This window comes from Acanthochromis polyacanthus, chromosome 8 (genome assembly GCF_021347895.1).
Source record: "Acanthochromis polyacanthus isolate Apoly-LR-REF ecotype Palm Island chromosome 8, KAUST_Apoly_ChrSc, whole genome shotgun sequence".
Classification (NCBI taxonomy): domain Eukaryota; kingdom Metazoa; phylum Chordata; class Actinopteri; family Pomacentridae; genus Acanthochromis; species Acanthochromis polyacanthus.
The window spans coordinates 2,843,405-2,863,320 of NC_067120.1; the positions used below are offsets into that span (position 1 = coordinate 2,843,405).

The 19,916-nt window shown below is 39.9% G+C and overlaps 3 protein-coding genes and 1 long non-coding RNA gene across 4 annotated transcripts in view; 3 read left to right on the top strand and 1 right to left on the bottom strand.

The window, feature by feature from the left end:
* zgc:77752 (uncharacterized protein LOC393862 homolog) overlaps positions 1-19,805 on the top strand; it is a 411,733-nt gene extending 391,928 nt beyond the window's left edge. The window contains exons 2-14 of the mRNA XM_051951419.1: positions 14,282-15,002; positions 15,302-15,493; positions 15,594-15,674; positions 15,949-16,067; positions 17,315-17,452; positions 17,564-17,835; positions 17,926-18,228; positions 18,322-18,576; positions 18,674-18,790; positions 18,880-18,981; positions 19,126-19,206; positions 19,303-19,413; positions 19,504-19,805. Of these exons, the coding sequence (XP_051807379.1) occupies positions 15,306-15,493; positions 15,594-15,674; positions 15,949-16,067; positions 17,315-17,452; positions 17,564-17,835; positions 17,926-18,228; positions 18,322-18,576; positions 18,674-18,790; positions 18,880-18,981; positions 19,126-19,206; positions 19,303-19,413; positions 19,504-19,626 (1,890 nt within the window). The 5' untranslated portion in view covers positions 14,282-15,002; positions 15,302-15,305 and the 3' untranslated portion in view covers positions 19,627-19,805. The remainder of the gene's footprint in view (positions 1-14,281; positions 15,003-15,301; positions 15,494-15,593; positions 15,675-15,948; positions 16,068-17,314; positions 17,453-17,563; positions 17,836-17,925; positions 18,229-18,321; positions 18,577-18,673; positions 18,791-18,879; positions 18,982-19,125; positions 19,207-19,302; positions 19,414-19,503) is intronic.
* LOC110956655 (cytochrome b-c1 complex subunit Rieske, mitochondrial-like) lies at positions 66-2,624 on the top strand. Its single transcript, XM_022202278.2, has 2 exons — positions 66-294; positions 1,892-2,624. The coding sequence occupies exons 1-2, from the start codon at positions 183-185 to the stop codon at positions 2,500-2,502; spliced, it is 723 nt and encodes a 240-aa protein (XP_022057970.1). The 5' UTR covers positions 66-182; the 3' UTR covers positions 2,503-2,624.
* LOC110956661 (ADP-ribosylation factor 4) lies at positions 5,600-13,565 on the top strand. Its single transcript, XM_022202289.2, has 6 exons — positions 5,600-5,835; positions 7,549-7,629; positions 7,731-7,840; positions 8,468-8,539; positions 11,901-12,026; positions 12,146-13,565. Exons 1-6 carry the CDS (start codon positions 5,769-5,771, stop codon positions 12,230-12,232), a joined length of 543 nt encoding a protein of 180 aa, XP_022057981.1. The 5' UTR covers positions 5,600-5,768; the 3' UTR covers positions 12,233-13,565.
* On the bottom strand, positions 8,665-18,986 carry LOC127534958 (uncharacterized). Its single transcript, XR_007943597.1, has 4 exons — positions 18,866-18,986; positions 18,659-18,784; positions 17,935-18,149; positions 8,665-9,109 (listed from the first exon to the last, which is right to left on the bottom strand). It is a non-coding gene; the product is annotated as an uncharacterized LOC127534958 (long non-coding RNA).
* Positions 19,806-19,916: the final 111 nt, after the last annotated feature.

Sequence of the window (19,916 nt, forward strand, 5' to 3'; positions counted from 1 at the left end):
TGCAGTTTATTAAATGGTGAAAAAGCACACAGGCTACTTCGGTCAGACCTCACGTACGGCGGAACGTTGTAACGGCAAAGCGAGTTTCTGGTGAAGCAAGTCAGCCGGTTGCACGGTACAGTTTGTACACGCAAGGTCGTGTCCCGTTTCGCGGGGTTGGAGTTTCTTAGTTTTGGACAAAGATGATGTCCACAGCCGTTCGGCCCGGGGCTCTGTCCCCGTACCTTCAGGCTACTAAGCATGCCGTTAAAGGCCTGGTTTTCCTCGGATCCAAAGAGCCGCTGCCCGCCGCCGGTAAGGTCGAAGGACAGACTTCATAACCAGCTGCTGAGCTGCGTGATGTAGCTAAAACTTCACAAACAGACATTAAAATGCTTATTTTACTGCTAAAAGTCTTATATAATACGGAAAGCTGATATTGGTGTAATTTCTGCCTAGTTGTTGTCTGAAAATTATCTCTTTTGCCAGTATCGACCTATGTGGTGGGGGAAACAAATCAGTCAGAAAAAAATATATTAATTTATTTAGTATAATCGAAATTGCTAATAAATGATAGATTTCCTTATTTGATACTCTATAAATCAAGGATATTGTAAAGAGATATTTATTTGTCTTTGTGTTGTTATTGATATTATTATTATTATATTAATAACATCTCCAACTGATGAGGTGAGGCGCATTTATTGATTTTCACAGCACTATCAGTGACAAGGCATGTTTACGTGCACAGTGATTATACAAAGTTTCAAAATATTTTAATCAATATTTACCTCTAAATTCCTCTCAGATTGGTCAGAAAGGATATTTCGGTTTCTAAATAAAACTAACTCTTTTGCTGGCAACTTTTTGGAAGTAGGCAAGGTGTTGTGAGGGAAATGTGTGATTTGTAAACAGAGGATAGAGGTATAATGGATTAACAAAATATGATGAAAGCTCAACAGATAAACCGAAGCACTGCGATCTACCAACTTCAGTCGATCCTGGAAGCATATTGGTAGTTTAAAATGAAAACTAAAAGACTATAAACGAGTGTGCTGTGTGACCATGATTATGAGACGGCATACCAGTCCAGCTGAAATGCCTTCTTAGGTCAGAGCTTACCGTCTTGTCTGGAGTCATCATGTAACTAAAAGAGACACTAGTCAAAGTCATGGCACTTCTTATGATTATGTAGTTCTAAGTATAGCTGAAATAGTTGATTATTCAATTTGTCAACAACAACCAAATATAGTATCAACAGCATCGTTTGTGTTTTTGTTTGTTGTCTTGGCATGATAGCAAACTGAATTTCACTTTCGTTTGGTCGATCAGTCAAAGTAAACCATTTAAAAATGTTGTGTTGGGCAGTTTGAGAAAATGTAACAATTTATTCACACTTTATAGACTAAATGATTAACCTGTTCATTAAAAAAGTCATCCTCAGATGGATTAGCAGCATTTATAAAGACATAATGTTGGATTTTAATCAAGACGTAATACATTGTGCTTTTAAGTATACTGGAAAACCTGCAAATCTTGATTTAGTGTCTTTAAAAATTATTTCAATTATGTATTTTTAGGAATACTATGGGTGTCAGTCAGTGTTGATTTAATCCAAAAGTTGACATTTAAAATATTTGTCATGCCAAAGACAAAGTCATCCTTTTTTGTCAAGTTACTGTAATGCACCAGAAATAGTAATATTTGGTATGAGGTCAACTTTTAATAAGCTTTAAATTGGACAAGACAGTGATTTTGAGTGAAAACAAAAACAGATTGTAAGATTTTAAAGGAAAATTGTGTAGTACTGAAAAAGGAGCTTTGCTTTTGTAAGGTACAGTATAGTTTATAATCTGTTTACTCATCTGTTGCCCCTGTCTTTAAAAACTGTTTTTGTCTCTCATCTCTCCAGCTGCTGGAGGAGTCCGCCTCGCCCATACAGATATCAAGATTCCCGACTTTTCAGACTACCGCCGCCCTGAGGTTCTGGACCCCAACAAGTCCTCCCAGGAGAGCAGTGAGGCAAGAAGAACCTTCTCCTACTTGCTGACCGGAGCCACAGCTGTGGTGGGCGTCTATGCTGCCAAGACGGTGGTCACCCAGTTCGTCTCCTCCATGAGTGCGTCAGCTGATGTCCTGGCCTTGTCCAAAGTGGAGATCAAGCTGAGCGACATCCCAGAAGGCAAAAACATGACCTTCAAGTGGAGAGGAAAGCCCTTGTTTGTCCGTCACCGCACAGAGAAAGAGATCGCCACAGAGGCTGCTGTGAATATCGCCGAGCTGCGTGACCCCGAGCATGACAAGGATAGAGTCCAAAACCCCAAGTGGGTCATCGTTCTCGGTGTGTGCACCCACCTGGGTTGTGTGCCCATCGCTAATGCTGGAGAGTTCGGGGGTTACTACTGCCCCTGCCACGGCTCCCACTATGATGCTTCAGGAAGAATAAGAAAGGGACCCGCTCCTCTTAACCTGGAGGTTCCCTACTACGAGTTCCCCGATGATGACACAGTCATAGTGGGATAAAGGCTGGATTTTCACTGGAGCTTTATTTTGGCTCCTCTCTAATATTTAAGATGGCTTTATGTGAGAGTTAGGGGTTTCAAAATATGTATGTATGTACTAATAAAGACATATTTCCAAATTTATTTATGAGTAAATGTGTCTTTTCAGTGCTTTTCTCATCATTATTGAGCTTAATATCGGATTCATTGCAGTTTTCCTCTGGGATTTAATTAAAATATCCCAATAAACTTCCTGCATTCCCCACTACTTTTAGCTTTTAGTATTTTACTAAAAGTTTTCAGTTAGAGTGCTTCACAGAAAAATGAAGGAAAATAGAACGTAAAAAAATACAAAGGCAAAAAAAGGCTGTAAGCGGGATAAAAGGCAGAACAAAACTTCAACTGCAACAGGTGTCTGAAACTAAATTTTAAAAAGTTTCACACAGGTTTTAAAAAGCAACATTAAATCCACCTAAGTTTTCACCTAAATTCTTCTACTTTTACCTTTTAGTAACGAGGTTAAGGCCAAAAAATAGGCCTTGGACTTCAAGTCATGATGCAAAGGTCCCCTTTAGTATGGAAGTGCCTTAGGGTCATTCAAATAAAGGATAAATAAAGCTGAAAATGTAATTTGTTGTTGGTACAACAAAGTTGGAAAAAGCCACAAGGTTTCCCAGAATACACAGCAGCGACAAGTCCTCATGCTTACTTTTCCTTGACCTACAACAGTTACTATCTCCTGAAACTCAGCCGGTTAAACGGACAACTTATAAACAGGAGCAATATGTAGTGGTTGGGGGTTCAAATCCAGCTCATGGCCTTTGCTGAAGGTCCTTAAATATAAGGAAATGTTTAAAATAATTATATAACTTTGTTTGCACTACATTCTCAGGGTATTTTTTTAGAACAACAACAATAATAAATAAATAAAATAATAAATTCTTGATGCAACATTCAGAAAAAGTTTCAGGAACATTTTATATAATGTCTCTAGAATTCAAGAACATTCTGACAGCTAAAACATACAAACAAACTAACAAAAAAAAACATAGAACTGAAAATAATACTAGAATTTTTTTGCAGCACTTTCTCAGGATTTTTTTATAACAATAATAATAAATAAATGAAATAATAATAAAATTCTTGATACAACATTCAGAAAATGTTTAGGGGACATTTTTAGAATATCTTTAGAAGCTTAGAACATTCTGGGACCTAAAAAATAAAACAACAACAAAAAAAAGCACAGCTGAAAATAATACTAGAATTTTGCTTTTCGAGCTTTCTCTGGATATTTTTACATAAATAAATAAAGCTCAGATAGCCTTTTTACTGTGAGCCACTGATGGAGACATTTTGATGCATTAATTACATTTTAGTCGTAATGAAGGGACTGCAATTCATTCTTGACAGCAGGAAAACTACATTACATGGATTGAAGCAGTCCCTTAAAGCTACTTTAATCAGTTAAATACAACCAGATTAGGCACAATAGCAATAGCAGCTACAACAATGCACGTGTTTAAAATGTAGCCCACATCTAAACCTTTAGCGAACTTCAGCGTCCTACGTTAGAAGGGTCAGTATATGATTCCGGGACTTTGTGTAACACAGTTGACAGGTGTCATAGTTGACATTTTTTTCTGTTTTCAGTTCTCAAAAATCAATGTAACCAAACACCTCATGTGTAATATTTTGTTTAAATTTGCAGCAATTCAATTTTATGTGAAATATTGTGTGATTATGTGCAATATTTTCATGTCAATGTCACGTCAGTTTCCTATTCTATTCCATTCTTTAATAATGTATGGACTTAAAACTTATTTCGTTTCTATTTGGCACCACACGTATTCTTGATCCCATTTTCCTGAGCAAAATCTGGCACAAGAATTTCCATCGGGATCATTGACGTTCTATCTTGGCTTATCTTATTAGACAAGAGCTGCTGGGTTCCTTGATTAATTATTTCATGACTTAAACCAGTTGTAAACTAACTGATCATAATTCACTCATCATCTCTTCAAATCAGACGCAAAGATAAGCTTTAAAATGAAACCGTCAGAATTCAGTGGCTAAGTGAAGCTGTTAATGCTGAACTGATATTCTTAGGAAATTGCCAAAATGCTAGTGTAATTTATAAAACAATTATATACCTTATGATTTGAGTAATTTATTTAAAAAAGAAATGCCAATTTTTTTTTTCCTTTCACAAGTTGTGTAAGAGCCAGATGTGATCCTTCTGTTGTCCACTAGGTTGAGTCATGCAGAGGAGAGTTTGGGTAAATATTAAGGCACCAATTGGTGGTGTTTGCATGTCAGATGTGGACCTTGAAAGTTGTCCTGCATGAAGCTATGTTTACATTACAGTAGATGAACATGGATCACAAATTTTGAGCTTCACAGAGACATCAGCAGAGGGTCCTTGTGGATGTCAGTGGATGACAAAATGCTGACTTAGGAAGCAGAAATTGTTCTTTATCCTCCTGTCATGCAATACTCAAACATACTAAACAAACCTGAATTATGGCAGCAAACAAAAATTATAAATTTAATTTAAACTCATGTCCATCCAATTCTACCTTGAGGTCTTGAATTGCCTATGGCTCCACTGACACATACAGTCACCACCACACAGAAAGAAGCCATGAAGTTGTCTTGTAACCTAGCTTTTTATCTTGCGTTTACTGTCACATATAAATTACCAAAAGCTGTTTTGTTCTGTTGCTCTTCCTATCTGATTTTCTTACCTCTTTCATGACATTCCAAAAACCCTTATAATCACAGTAAAGTCACAGTTGGCTCCGAACAGTTTAAACAAAACCAAGAGCCACTGCACCAGTCTACATTAAAAAACCCTCAATCCATTATCCTGTCCTGTAATAATCATAATAATAAGCTCACGTAAAAATGGCATTTTTAATTTTTAAAATGTTTATTTCTTTTCAAAAGAATCCCAGACAAATTATACCTAATGCGACTATTCTTTCACAAGAAACAACCGAGTTAAAATGAAATGATTGCAAAAGCTCCTCAATTATGCATTGACCCAAAAGGTGACGGTGTGCCTGAAAAACTCGTCGTGTTTGTCCACTGTCTCCGCCTTGTGTCGATAAAGTTGATTCAAACTGGTGACGTCGTGTGTTCCACGTTGGCCCGGACGTGGCAGTCGGCAGCAGGCTGGTGTGGAAATCACAGTATCAGGATCAGAGTAAATCATCACACTTCGCCTCTTCCCTCTGGGGCTAATATCACCGCTACCACCGCATATTTGTTCCTCCTCGGTCAGCCATGGGACTCACCATCTCGTCCATCTTCGGCCGACTTTTTGGCAAAAAGCAGATGAGAATCCTAATGGGTGAGTGGAGGCTGCTGTGTTTGGCTAACGAGTTTAGCTTTTAGCTTTAGCCCAGATTGGGTTAGTTTAGCTAGTTTCTGATGAGCTTTCGTGGTCAAAATTCAAATTTATTACACCACGAAACAAGTAGAATTAAACTACAGATAAGTTAGCAGTTCGATGTCGTTTGAAGAAAATGTAACAGAGTGTTTTTCACAACGTTTTGGGTGGGGGTGGTTTTTAAGGGAAGTTTGGCCCAAAAAAATCTGTACGTTGTTGTGAAGTTCTTATCCTTCCTCTTGTGTTAGCTTTTTGTTACTATCGCTTATGTTAACGGACCGTGTTTGACCCATGGCTTAAACCTGCCACAAAATACCCCCTAAACAATTATTTATCATCCAGTTTGTTTTCTATCTCTTGGTTACCTTGTTAAGCTTCTTTATCCATGAAAAGATTGATTTTAATATTTTCTTTTGACAGCATACCCCTTGTTTTCAGTCAAATGGACCTCAAGAGAATGACATAAATAAATAAATAAAAGGTTGTTATGTTACCTGACTATTACAGAGGGATGTTAGAACAAGTCTCTTAACCCTCCTGTTGTCCTCATTTACAGGCACCTAAAAAGATTGTTTCCTTGTCCGAAAAAAATCCCCAAATTCCCAAAATTTCTGAAAATTTGCAAAACCTTCAGGAAGAAAATTCCAATAATTCCTTAAAAGTTTCCTTTGAAAGTTTTATTTTAAACAAACCTCCCAAATTTGGCAAGAAAATTCTTGTAAATATTTTCAAAAAATGAGTAAAAATCTTCCAAAAAAATCCTAAAAACATCTAAAGTGATTACATATATATCAGTAAAAGTTCTATTATTTTCTTTAAGAACATTCACATAAAAATCAACCAAAATGCAGTGAATTTCGCTGGATTTTGGTTGATTTTTTTTTTTTTTGGTGAATGTTCTTAAGAAACATTTTTAACATTTCTTTTTTTTTCCACCAAAATATTTTCAAAGATTTCCCAAAAATATTGAAAATGTGGACATCAGAAGTTTCACTGTGAAATATATTTTATTCCACATTTTCAAACTTTAAGAGAAGCGTCATTGCTTTAAATTTTTTGTTTCTAAAAAAAAGGAGTGGTGATATGTTATGTCAGAAGTTAATATAGTTAAATCAGCTTTAATAAGTGCTCTGATAATGTCCCAATAGAGAGAATTCCATTTTCACAGTCACATGTAGTCTATTTTATGTCCTCTTCTGTTTGAGGACAACACTTGTTGTGTCATTGAAGTTTTGACAGTGTCCCCTTTTAAAGGATGTTGACTCTCAGCATTAAGTTGGCTCTAAATAATAACCGCATGTTGATAATCTGTTGGAAATAACTTGTTAAATGGTAACCTGTTGTGCTGTTTGCTGTTTTCTACCTTGTTCTTGGTATTTAACTCCTTAGGATGTTAGTTTTTTAGACATGTGCTTCTTGTTTCTGGACAAATAGGTGTTGGTTTGTCATGCATAAAGTTAATGTAGTCAAATCAGCTTAAATAATTGTTCTTATAATGAGATGATCTGCTTTGTGCACTCACATTTACTCTATTTTATGTCCTCTGCTGTGCAATGACCATACCTGTAGTACCACACTTGTTATACAGTTTACACCTTGTCGTTATCTGTAGCTCCTACTCGTGTTTCCTCCTCATGTAAATGTTGATTTTAATCACACTTTCTTTCCCTGTAGTCGGGCTTGATGCTGCAGGAAAAACGACCATCTTGTACAAACTGAAGCTCGGCGAAATTGTAACCACTATCCCAACCATTGGTAAGAGTTCAGCATATTTATAAGTCCAGTTATGGCTCTTTTGTGGTTTTATTTTGTGCACAGCATCATGCGGAGCTCTCCGTTCTCTTTTCCCTGTCCAGGTTTCAATGTGGAGACAGTAGAGTATAAAAATATCAGTTTCACCGTTTGGGACGTGGGTGGCCAGGACAAGATCAGACCCCTGTGGAGACATTATTTCCAGAACACACAGGTATGAATATGAGTGTCTCAGTGCTGTAGCTCAGCTTTGGTTTTGTAGCACAAAGATAACCTCATGTTAGTATAATAATGTTTACTGAGCAGCAGCTTTCCAATGTCTGCTCAGATCACCAAGTAAACCAGAATAGATTCAGTAACATTCTGAACTGAATCAGCTTCACTCAATTTAAATTGAATTGTGCTAAAACAGACAAATTTTCCAACTAATGTCATTTTAGTTTGTGTCATTTAAAAATTTAACAGTGTGTTTGTTTATAGGACCTTCTTTTGTTCGCTTTCTCTGCATTAATGCTGTTGATTTAACCTTGTAAGACCCAAATATGGAAAAAAAATTTGCCAAAAAATAAACAAGTAGCCCCCCCCCAAAAAAAATCTGATACACTGTGTGTGTGTGTGTGTGTGTGTGTGTGTAAATTAAAGTGATGCTGTATTTCTGCAACAGTGGGTTTCACAAGGTTAAAGTAGACAAACATGTATTCACATTTCTGAAATGCGATAACTAATTCCTTAGTGCCTGATCTACAGTCTTTGCACTTCTTCAAATTGAAAAACTAATGCCGTTGTTACATCTTCTTTGACATAAAACAACTGTGATGTTTTTCATAATGTCTTCATTCAGGGCCTCATCTTCGTGGTGGACAGTAACGACAGAGAAAGAGTGGCTGAGTCTGCAGAAGAGCTCACAAAGATGGTAGGTATTTAGCGCCTTGTAGGGACAGTGGTGTAGTATTAATGTTTATCTGTTTATACGTGCTTCAGGAAAACTTCATTTTGTTGTCATATCTGGATAAGCCTGCTAATGTTTTGAGTCAGACCTGTTCATATGTGGATTTCATGGTTAATCCGTGAAGGTTGAAAGCCTTGTGTAACCATGTTGACTTCTTCTGAGCTATCCAACTATACAAACATCCAGTCCCCCTTAATCACAGAATTGCCTCGTGGTGCTTCATGTTTTGCTGACATGTCGCATCATAAGCAAGTGAGCCCTTGGGCATTATCTGCATGTATAAATATCATCAGATCTCAGTTACAGCTGTGAAATGCATTATACTTTGAATAGCATTAATGTTCTAAAGCGTGAGTTTACATACTGATTAGTTAGGCTGCTTACAATCCAGATGATGTCGTCCTGTAGCTCCTTTCTCTGGAAAACATCACTGAACATCTGGAGTTTCCCAACGAGCACCATGACACTCCAAAAGACGTTTTGTAGAGCAGTGAAGATTAAGTTGAATTGATTGGGAAGCACGTGCAGCAGTACCTACGGTGTAAAAACATGAAAACATCATCCCAAAAGTGAAGCACAGTGAACGCAGCAGCTTTGTTGTCTCCATGCCCGCACAGGTCACCATCAGGATAACGTCAGGGTCGCTGTCAGGTTAAACTCATTTGAAGCTGGATGATGCAGCAGGACAATGGCTGTATTTATTGAAGGAGATCTGTCACATAATTCCTTCATAGAATAAAAGTTGAAATCACTCACAGCCTGGTTTAGCTGGTTATTAAATCACTGTGCTCTGAACAGCACACTGTTAGTCTCTAGTTGTGGCGTAAATCAAAATCGGATCATATTTTGAGGCCAAGTAATGCAGAAAAGCAGATCATTCTAAAGGGTTCACCCACATTTCTGTCACTATTCTGTGTCTTAGGAAACAATCTGTGTGTAAAGTCACCCACATTTAAGGAACTGAGTGCAAAGAAAAAAGAATCCCCTGATCAGAATGCCTCTTCACCAGGGCTCAAACACCATTTCATGGTTTCTGCTTCCCTATACGCAGAGCAATGTGGACGTTGAAAGCGAATGTGGACACGATTCTATTCATGCTACAATACGCATCAGCCCCACATGTGTTTAGTTGGTGATGCAGAAATCTCATTAATATGTTTTTTGTTTGGTCATTTTAAACTGCTGGTACTGCAGCTGATAGAACGCAAATAAGAAAACTGATTAGTTTATTAGTATTTATTACAGAGAATATTCAGCCATTAACATTAGTTTCACTTTGATTCGGCCACAAATTAAAGTGATTCCTTCATTGTGAGACAGTGTCAGACCTGCATGCACTTCAATGCAGTATCATGTTTGAATATATGAAGTTTGATAGTTACGAAGGCAGTTTCACATAATCAGGATTTCTTTGTCCAAGGCGGCTTGACAAAAACTAAAACCTCATTCAGAGTTACTGGGTATCAGAAGGTGGTTTTCAGCTTTCTCCGTTAACTCAGACTTTTGCCCCATCCACACGAAGACGGAACGCTGAACAGTTTCAAAACGATCGCCTTAAAGACTAAGGCGTCTCAGAAAATGTGTGCTTCCACACGAATGCACTCGATACGCATGGAAACGCTGTAAAACACATGCCAGACCTCTAGGGGCGCTGTAACGATATGACGGAAACGCACAAACAGAAGAAAAAACTGTGGGCATGCGCACTTGCGGCAAAAGTTGTAAACAGAGAGCTTCATCCATAGATATATACAAACACTAGATGTCTCAAGACGGAGTCGGCGGCGTCGTCACTTGGCGGCCATCTTAGGACAGGGGACTGCTCTGGCGCACTGTACTGTAGTCAATGGTAAGGTGGATGATTTCCTCACTTTAACACTCATAACTCGCTCAATTCTTGATTGATTTACAAACGGCTTAGTTTATTACAAACCTTATTAACGTGGCTATGATTCGGGCTCAATTCCGAAATCGCAGCTTTTCGCTTTGAAAAATGCGGCACAGTTGTGTGTCTTTTCTGCCTGGCTACTCACATTGAAGATGGTGTTACTCACAATCTGATTTTCAATTATTAGGTTTTCCTGAGACCAACGTTTTTTGAGAACCTAATCTTTAGGCGAAATTACATTCTTTGTGGTTGTGGTTGTATTTATTTGCTTGTTAAGAGACTTTGATTGAGACCTTAGACTTATTGTTTGTATACATCTATGCCTGGATTAGTTAGCCTGCAGCCGAAATGCATTGTGGGTAATGTAGGCACCAGGTTCATGAAAAGAAAAGACAACATCTCTGTTTGTTGTGCATTGATTTTGGTTGAGCTTTGTTTTTATCTGTGCATTAGAAAGCTGATAGTAATAAAGAAGTGCAATGCTAAATAATAAAATTGCATTTACATCCATTTATGCTGAAAAAAGATGATATCTGTGTTCATTATTATATGAATTCAATGGTTTTAATTATTCTTATGTAAGCAGTAAAACAAGTACATCTCTGACGTTTATAACAAACCAAGCTGTTGTAAAATCGATTGAAAATTGAGCAATCTACAGTGATTTTAAAATCCATGCTCCATTGACTTTAATGTTATGAGTGATCGAGCAGCCCTGTCCCAAGATGGCCGCCATGTGGCGACGTTGCTCCCCATAGGCTGACAGCGCTCATGAGCCATCTAGTGTTTGTATATATCTATGGCTTCATCAGTACATTTGCTACACTGTACGCCGCCATTGTTGTTGTCGTTGCCGCGTGTGGCGCATGCGTGTCAATGAAGATACGAAACTGACGCAAGCGTTTCTGAAAAGCAGCGGATCGCCCGTACACACGGAGCTGTGTAAACGGCGTTTCAAAATCTTTCCATTCTGGAACCCGTTTTCAAAAATGATCGTTTACAGACCCCCAAAACGCCGTCTTCATGTGGATGATACGCAGATTCGGCAAGAAACTTATGCGTTTAGACCTCGTCTCGTCTTCGTGTGGACGGGGCTTTTCTGCTTTAATCTCGTCCTCACAAACAGGAGCGTTTAACGCATCATTTGACTCGTTTTCCGCTCAAAATGAACTGATGATGTTCAGCTGCTTCAGTCAAAGGGCTGTTTTAATGGAGAATGATTAATCGAAGCCTTGGTTCAGAGAATTTTGCCTCGAGGAATTTTAGCAATCGAATTACTCGAATAACTCAAGGAATCATTTCAGCCCTAATATAAACCATCTATTACAGATTTCTTCTTTTATTGTTTAGAATTCCCCTCAAACATGCAAAACAAGTCTATTTCCACCATCTGTTGGGTCTAACATGAAATCTCTCCTCTGTTTTCTGCTCCTCTAGCTGCAGGAAGATGAGTTGAAAGACGCTGTTTTGCTGGTGTTTGCGAACAAACAGGATCTTCCCAATGCCTTAACAGTCAGCGATCTCACAGACAGACTCGGCCTGAACGTCCTCCGCAACAAAACTGTAAGTAGTTTCTATAGAATCTGGTTCTGTTCACCAGCAGTAGCGTTCAGATCTGTAAGGATGTGTAGAGCTGCTGTCGTATTTCTCTGACCTCTGTTGTGTCATCTCTGACCCCACAGTGGCACGTTGAGTCTGCCTGCGCCACCCAGGGCACCGGGCTGTACGAAGGACTGGACTGGCTATCCAAAGAACTGTCCAAGAACTAATCAAGGGTCGGCATTACAGAAGAGACACCGAACACCCCAAGGCTGGAGAGAAGGCACAGACATTCAATGCAGAAATATGGTCTTCCAGCACCAACGTTCCCAAAGAGGACAAGGCTGGTGGACAACTTAATCACCTTTTGGAAAATTTAGTATCTCAAATTTTCTTATGTAATCAATGCTATTACTTTATTATCTCTTGACATCACCTCTGTTTTTCTCCTTTTGTTCCAAACTTGTTGTAAGTGCACATTCAGATTCACGATGAGCAAATGAGCTGCTGGAGAAATCTCACAGCAACAGTGAACAACAGTAATGGGAGTTGTTTTTCCACTTGACACCCTGGCTCTTGTCTAGGCAGCATTTGCAGTAATCAACCTCTTGTATAATTGCCAGATTAACTTGTAGCCTTTCTCTGGCCCAGGTTGAGGGGGGGAAATGACAATATAAACCCAGAGCTTTGGTGAAGGACAATTTGCAGGCTGTTAATCTCCAGAGGCCCTTGTGGATATTTGACTCCCTCACAGACCTGACCCTTTGCTCTCCACTGCTATGTCCTCGATTTCATCCCAAGTCATTTTGCAAAGGCCTGTGGCTTGTACAATGAAATGGAGGAGGATTGTAGTGATTTTTGTTAGTACTGTGGAACCACATGGATCCATAACGGAACAGTGTGCCTTCTGGTCCCTTATTTTGCACAAATCTGACTAGTGCTTTCTTATCATTCTTAGGTCAAGCTCTCTCCTTCTGTGACTTAATGCTTTTGCAAGACCAAATTATGCAACGAGACTCCTTCTTTTGTGCTACGTTGGACGGTGTGGTTGCACCAGTGTGAATACAGATTGCTTCCTTGTCACTTGACTTCACAATCAGCCAGGATTTTATCCTGTTGGAACATTTGTGAATTTGCCTTCATTCATTTTGCCTCCTTTTTTTTTTTTTTTACTAATCACTATGAAAAAAGGGAATTTCTTCAAAATTCTACCAACTCTAAATTCATCTTTTTAACGTCAAAGAAGGAAGGAAGTATCTTCTCGGTGTCGACATGGCCGGTGGCATTGCGACACAGTTCAGTAGCATGTTTTTGTTGTTTGTTTTGTCCTTTTTTTCTGCAGTGCATACTGTTTACAAGTTTATTGTACTGTTTGGCAAATTCTGTATTATTTGCTTAACTATTCTACCCCAGTTGAAACACATAACGTACCCATCCTTCAGTTATTTGGGTATACATTCCAACCTATGCTTTCAGATGCAGGAGCTGACACTCTTCAAAAATATTCTCTAACAATATTTTACAAAACAAAAAGCTCTGAATAAAGCTAGTGTTTAAAAAGTTGTTTTGGACTCTCTTTTTTTGTGAAAGTTTTCATAAAAGGGGAATAAAGGTGATGCTTTTAATTTTGACATTTTGTTTTCGGGTTTACTGAACTGGCATCTTCTGTGAGGAAGTGTGACTTAAGAGGAAGTGTTTTGGTGCCAGCTCTGCAGGCCTGTGAGTCACCAAGACAGTTGCTGCAAACAGGTCTTGTCCTCTGCCTTTGATTTCGTTTTACCATTTCAAAAACACTTCCTCTCACGTCGTGTTGAAGCCGGACTATGATTTCAGGTTATCTGCACAGAAAACTACACGGCTTCTGCATGTTGTGAATAGCCCAGACATGTAAGCAGGTTTATTTTAAATAATGTAGTTAGGATGTTAAAGGTGAAAAAGTGGCTCTTTAAGAACCAAACAGTGCAGAACTGGAAGCAAAAAGCTGCCCTTTGTTTTTACATTTAATGATATTGGATGATACCTTGGAGAGAACTGGAAAGGTAGAATGCGAGCAAGATGCCTAGATAGTTATGTGTAACGTTTTGGATGACATACTAAAGTATGAGGGCTGCACAGTGAGGTAGTGGTTAGCACTTTCGCCTTGCAGCAAGAAGATCCCTGGTTCGAATCCCGGCCTGGGCCTGGGATCTTTCTGCATGGAGTTTGCATGTTCTCCCTGTGCATGCGTGGGTTTTCTCCGGGTACTCCAGCTTCCTCTCACAGTCCAAAAACATGCTGAGGTTAATTGATAACTCTAAATTGTCCATCGGTGTGAATGTGAGTGTGATTGTGTGTCTGTATATGTAGCCCTGTGACAGACTGGTGACCTGTCCAGGGTGTCCCCTGCCTTCACCAGAGTCAGCTGGGATAGACTCCAGCACCCCCCCATGACCCTAGTGAGGATAAAGCGGTGTAAGAGAATGGATGGATGATTAGAGATCTGGGGGAACATGCTGACCAGCCCCACTAGACACCGGCCCACCGGGACAGAGCCCTGTATGCCAGATGGCCAGTCCACCCCTGAGCATAGCTGATGTGTTTTGATATGAGATTAAGACACATCATATTATTATAAAAAAGTAAATGCAAGCTGTGTTGGTGTTTGTTCACAGCAGTGAGATTAACAATGCAAATTGTCAGCCTCAAAACTCAGTGAAATCATATATGGAGCTGTACTGGTGCAGGTAATTAGGACATACACAGTGTTTATGGATGAAGGTATAAGCATTATATAATTGGCTTGCTACCATGTGTGAGCATCTGTTCTAATGTGTTTATGACAACTAATCAGGCTTAGTGGAGCTGGGTCATCACACACTTTTGTGAGTGTGTGTATCCAGAGTGTATCAGGATAGCGGAGCACATGTGTTGAACAGCCTTTTTCTTCACTTTCAGCAGTTTTAAAGTTTGAAAAGACATTAAATGGGATTAACAGCTTCACGGTCCAACGTATTTGAAAGGGTGAGTTTTTAATTTGATCGCAGTTCATTACATAAGATGTTGTAAATTGGCTGCATTCTGAATCCTTTGCTGTTTTTGATATTCTTTACATCCTGAAAGATTTCTTTAATAGCACATTTAGAATAAAAACGCATAAAGGAGACACCAACTTAACTGTAGCATAGCAAGCAGACAACAAGCTGCATCGTTATGAAAGGCAAGGAGGTGACATGAGGATATCACTACGTCTAACTGGGGCACATTCTTCACATCTACAGTGTGATAGCAAAGTCTGATCATGGGGGTTTCCACTTGTGCAGGACAATGCCGACGTTGACCCCACACATATCAGTACCGCGACCCTCCTACTCCCAGGCCAGGGAGAACCTGGTGAAAGCCATCCCACCCAAGCTGCTCTGTCTGCTGGCCTGTGGAGGAATAGACTGTCGCTATGAGGGACCAGACTGCTGGAAGTTGAACCAACAAGTAATTCGAGGCCTTTTCTCCTCCTGGTGAGAGTTTTTTCTTGAACTGCAGTCTCATAAATTTTGCTGTGTTGCAGCAAAAACAGTAAGCACTACTTTACTGATTGTGAACTTCTTCCTGTCCCAGGGTGACCGATGATATAGTTGCTATGACACGACCATCCAATCATTTAATTGAGAAGTACAACATCATAGATCAATTCCGCAGGTAATCACTGGTCATTGTTATTCTCCTGCGAGTCTGTGCCGGGCTTGTAGGAATTATGAGTCTTCTTAAGAGGTTTTAACTAAATTAGGACACTTTGTAGTACAGCCACCTGCATGCATAGATACTTCTAACATAGAGGAGTCAGAGGGCTGCTACTTTTATCAGTAAAAATGAGAATAAAGCATCTCATTGCTTTTAATGACACCCACCACTGTTTTTAGAAATTCTCAAATTGTGAATTGTGAGTGTTCATGATTGTGACTTTTCTTTCAAGGTTAAACATCAGATCAATCATCAACATGCAGCTCCCAGGAGAGCACGCTCACTGTGGACCTCCTCTAGACCCTGAAAGTGGTTTCACGTACTCTCCACACATCTTCATGGACAACGACAGTGAGATCTTGACACACTGAATTTGAAACAGACTTGATTTCAATTCAAAACTACTAGTATTACTAACCCTCTGAACTCCAAACAGTTTTTTTCTCCCCCGCTCTTTTCACATTTTACTCACCGTTGGCTCAGTTTTACTACAAGTTTTAATACAAGGTCCTACAACTCCATGGAAACAGCACAACCATAGCTGGAAACAGAGAAAAATCAAATATGTCTTTTGTTCAGGATGAAACAGTTACACAAAAACAACAACAAAAACACAAGCTGCATTTCTTTGATTAAAAAAAAAAATCTAAATATGGAAATTTTTGTCTACAGGTTGTACGTACTATAGATATTTTAGTACTTACTGTTCATTTGTTTCCATACTTTTCCTCTATCTGCTCTGTGTAAACACAACCGTCAGTTCAGCAGAGTTCAACTGAAATGTCCCTGATTTTTTGTCACAAACTGTTGGACACACCTGAGTCACAGATGTCTTCTCTGTTGCGCTAAGGAGCACAGAAATTTTGTCTTTTAAAGAGTCCTGCTCATGTAAATGACTTTTTTTTTTTTTTTTTGCCAATTTTCACATGAAAAATGTAGAAAATAGACTTTTTGATGGAGTATTGCAATTTTAAGCTTAGATTGGGTAACTAATTTCCGTGCCCGAACCCACAAATCATTCAAGAATCAAATCTAAAAACCTGACAGTTCTTTCTGTTGTTACAGCATCTGTTTTTGTTAAATGGTGTAATTTTCTTGATTTTTTAAAATTAAAACAACATGCTTTCCAAACTGGCCACCAGGTTTTGGGGATCAGAGACTTTGACTTGCACTGATTGTTTTTATCCCCCGCCGGCCGTAGGCACGGAGGGGGGTATTGGCGTGGGCACGTCTGTCCGTATGTCCGTCCATACGTCCGCATTTCGTTTCCGGAGCATATCTCTGAAACTACTTGAGGGATTTCATTCATATTGCACCCAGGCCATCTCTATATAGTATAGATGTGCCTTTTGGGGTGCATGACCTTGACCTGACTGTTTTTTTTTATTGTAGTGAAGATGTATCATTTTGTAGGTGTATCGTCCAGTGTATATTATTATTTCTTGCATTTACAGGTACTATATATAAGGCGGGGGATGTTTTAAGTGGAGCGTGTTTATTATTATTAAAGGCGTACCACATTGATTTGATCTCAGGTAAAGCACTTAAATATATGCTCTTACATTAATAACTATCTTCAAATGTACATTCATTTGCAGTTTACTTTTACAACTTTGGGATGCCGGATTTTGGAGTGTCATCTCTTGTCGGTGTAATCGATGGAGTGAAGGTTCTGGCCTTCGCAGTGAAGGAAGGCAGAGTGGCTGTGCACTGCCATGCAGGCCTGGGCAGGACAGGTACGATCAAACACACATACTGTACGTACTTGTCCCGTAATAATTGTGTGTTTCAGCTTGTACTGTAGTTGTGTGTGTGTGTGTCTCTTCTGTGTTTTTGCTGCTCGACAGGCGTTCTGATAGCCTGTTATCTGATCTACACCCTCCGCATCAGCCCAAGTGAGGCCGTCCACTACGTGCGGATCAAGCGGCCTCGTTCCATCCAAACTCGAGCACAGATTAGCCAGGTGTTTGACTTCGCTCGCCTGCTTGGCACTCAGCTGGTTCAGTATCCAGATCTCAGCCTGCGGCACGGAGCTCCTTTCACCCTGCAGCACTACCTAAACCGACAAGCGCTTCTGCTGCATGGTCAGGAGGCACGCAATTTAAGACACACACCCAAGGTCAGGCCTACATTATGCTACATTAATACTGAACACACCTCACTGTACTGTATAATTAGCTTCCTCCTTTGTGCCTCTTTGTGTCATTAGGTGGTGTACCTCCTGTGTGTGCGTCTCTCCTGCCTAGCGCTTGGTCTCCCGTCTCCTCCAGAGGTCCACGCCGAGCTGGACAAAAGGTCAGCGATAAGGGGGCTGAGCAGGACTGTGAGAGAGACCCTGGTGGCCAAACAGTACTTGCCCTTGCTGAGAGACGTTCGTAAGGGCTCCTGGGCAGGTTCAGGGTCGGTGTCCTCCTGGGATGAACCGCTAGGATTCTTAGAGAGGAAGAGAGAGGTGTTGCTGGACAAACGCAGCTACAGTGACTCTGACCTCAGCAAGATCACAGTCAATGAGGTGAAAACTCACATTATGCATCCAAAATTACACAAAGTTTTCAAACAGACTGCTTATAGAGGATTTTCTATTTTGTTGCTTTCTTTCCTGAAGGATATGGAGCTGAGTCCATTCTGTTCTGCAGCGCTTGGAAATGAGAAAAACTGGTGCGTTCAGGATCTGATACAAGCTGATCTGAGACCAGTCAGTCCGGTCCTTGCCACACTTTCACCAGGCCATCAGACTACCAAAAAGGAATCTCATACACTCAACGTCCCATCGTCTGGTGGGAAAACAAGCAGCAGCTGTGCTAAGAGATTTAAGTGCACAGCTAAGAAGACACTCCCAAAACACAGCTCCAATATGGAGGTAACCTGTTCTTATTCTTAAAATATCTATCGATGATAATGATGAAGAAAGCTTTGCTGTGAATGCTTTAAAACATTCTTACCTCTGTCGCATAAAGTTGTGCAGAAATCCAAACAATCCAGGCCCAACCTCGATGGCTCGTCCCGTTGCTAAAGCAATGGCAGAACAAGGTCCTCCGGGGGAAACCATTCTGCAAAGGTCGGCTCTGCTGCAGGTAAAATACAACAAAACACTGAAATAGAAGATATTGCTTTATTTTTAAAACCACTGAATAAATACCTCCACTCACCTGTTTGTTCACAGGAGGAGCTGAACAGTAGTGACTGTGGCTGGGCTCTGCTGGTCACCGAGTCGGATCCTCAAGTCCTCTGTTGTCTCTTGTGGACTTGGCTGGAGAAGTTGAGGGTTAGTGGCATCAAACAAGAGCAAACAATGCCAGTACTCTGAAGTCGTCCCAGAACTGTGCACATCGATTTTTAGAATTTCAGTTTCAACCTCCCATACATGGCGAGCATTTCTCTCTGAGTCCTATCTGCTTTCTCCATCCAGGAGCCTGTTCTGAGTGCTGAGGATGTGGAAAGGTTGAATGTTGGAGCGAGCAACCGGAAGCCTCTTAGCGTGCTTAAAAAGGTAAGTAAACAGGTGATATCTTTGCCTCTTTTGGGCTCCTTATAAAACAATGCACTCTCTATTTAAAATGTTACTTGTGATATTACATTATTACAGCCACAGAGACACACCATCTATTGTGTGCTGAGCTGTGTGAGCACAGTGACCGGCTTGTGTCCACACAGAGAGGATGCAGTGCTTCAACGGCTGATGCGGGCACTTACAAGGGTAAAACACAGTGGAAATGCTGTAAAGAAATTGTGTTAGCTTAAATGTGAAGGCCTCATACTCAGTTTCATATTTTTTGTTACTCAACAGCGCCCTCAAGAGGAACTAGGAAGTCTTACATCTTTGATGAAAGTCCTGAAGGCCAGTTTGAGAGAAACATTCCACAACTACAGATACCTTACGCGGGCCTGCAGCACCAACGCTACATTATGAAGAGCAGAGTCCATATTACAACAAAGTTGAGCAGAGAAGATTGTTGCATTTTTTTGGACCCAAGTGTGGGCAAAATCAAAATGCAAAGGAGGCTTTTTTTTCCCCACAGAGGGCATTTTGACATGTCACAATAGTAAAAGCAAGGCTGCAAACAATAAAAGAGATGGGTCAACATGTAATTGAGTGCATTTTTATTAAAAGAAAAATGCTTTTTATGTTCAGTATGATTATGTCTTTACAAATTCCAGAATGATTTATGATGGAAACAATCACTTATCCATAAAAAATGA

What these genes read in the sequence shown, in the direction of transcription:
- LOC110956655 (XM_022202278.2), top strand. Translation starts at nt 183, where the DNA reads ATGATGTCCACAGCCGTTCGGCCCGGGGCTCTGTCCCCGTACCTTCAG. An exon ending in AGAGCCGCTGCCCGCCGCCG is followed by an intron (nt 295 to 1,891) that starts GTAAGGTCGAAG and finishes TCATCTCTCCAG; the next exon opens with CTGCTGGAGGAGTCCGCCTC.
- LOC110956661 (XM_022202289.2), top strand. Translation starts at nt 5,769, where the DNA reads ATGGGACTCACCATCTCGTCCATCTTCGGCCGACTTTTTGGCAAAAAG. An exon ending in GCAGATGAGAATCCTAATGG is followed by an intron (nt 5,836 to 7,548) that starts GTGAGTGGAGGC and finishes CTTTCCCTGTAG; the next exon opens with TCGGGCTTGATGCTGCAGGA. An exon ending in ACGTCCTCCGCAACAAAACT is followed by an intron (nt 12,027 to 12,145) that starts GTAAGTAGTTTC and finishes CTGACCCCACAG; the next exon opens with TGGCACGTTGAGTCTGCCTG.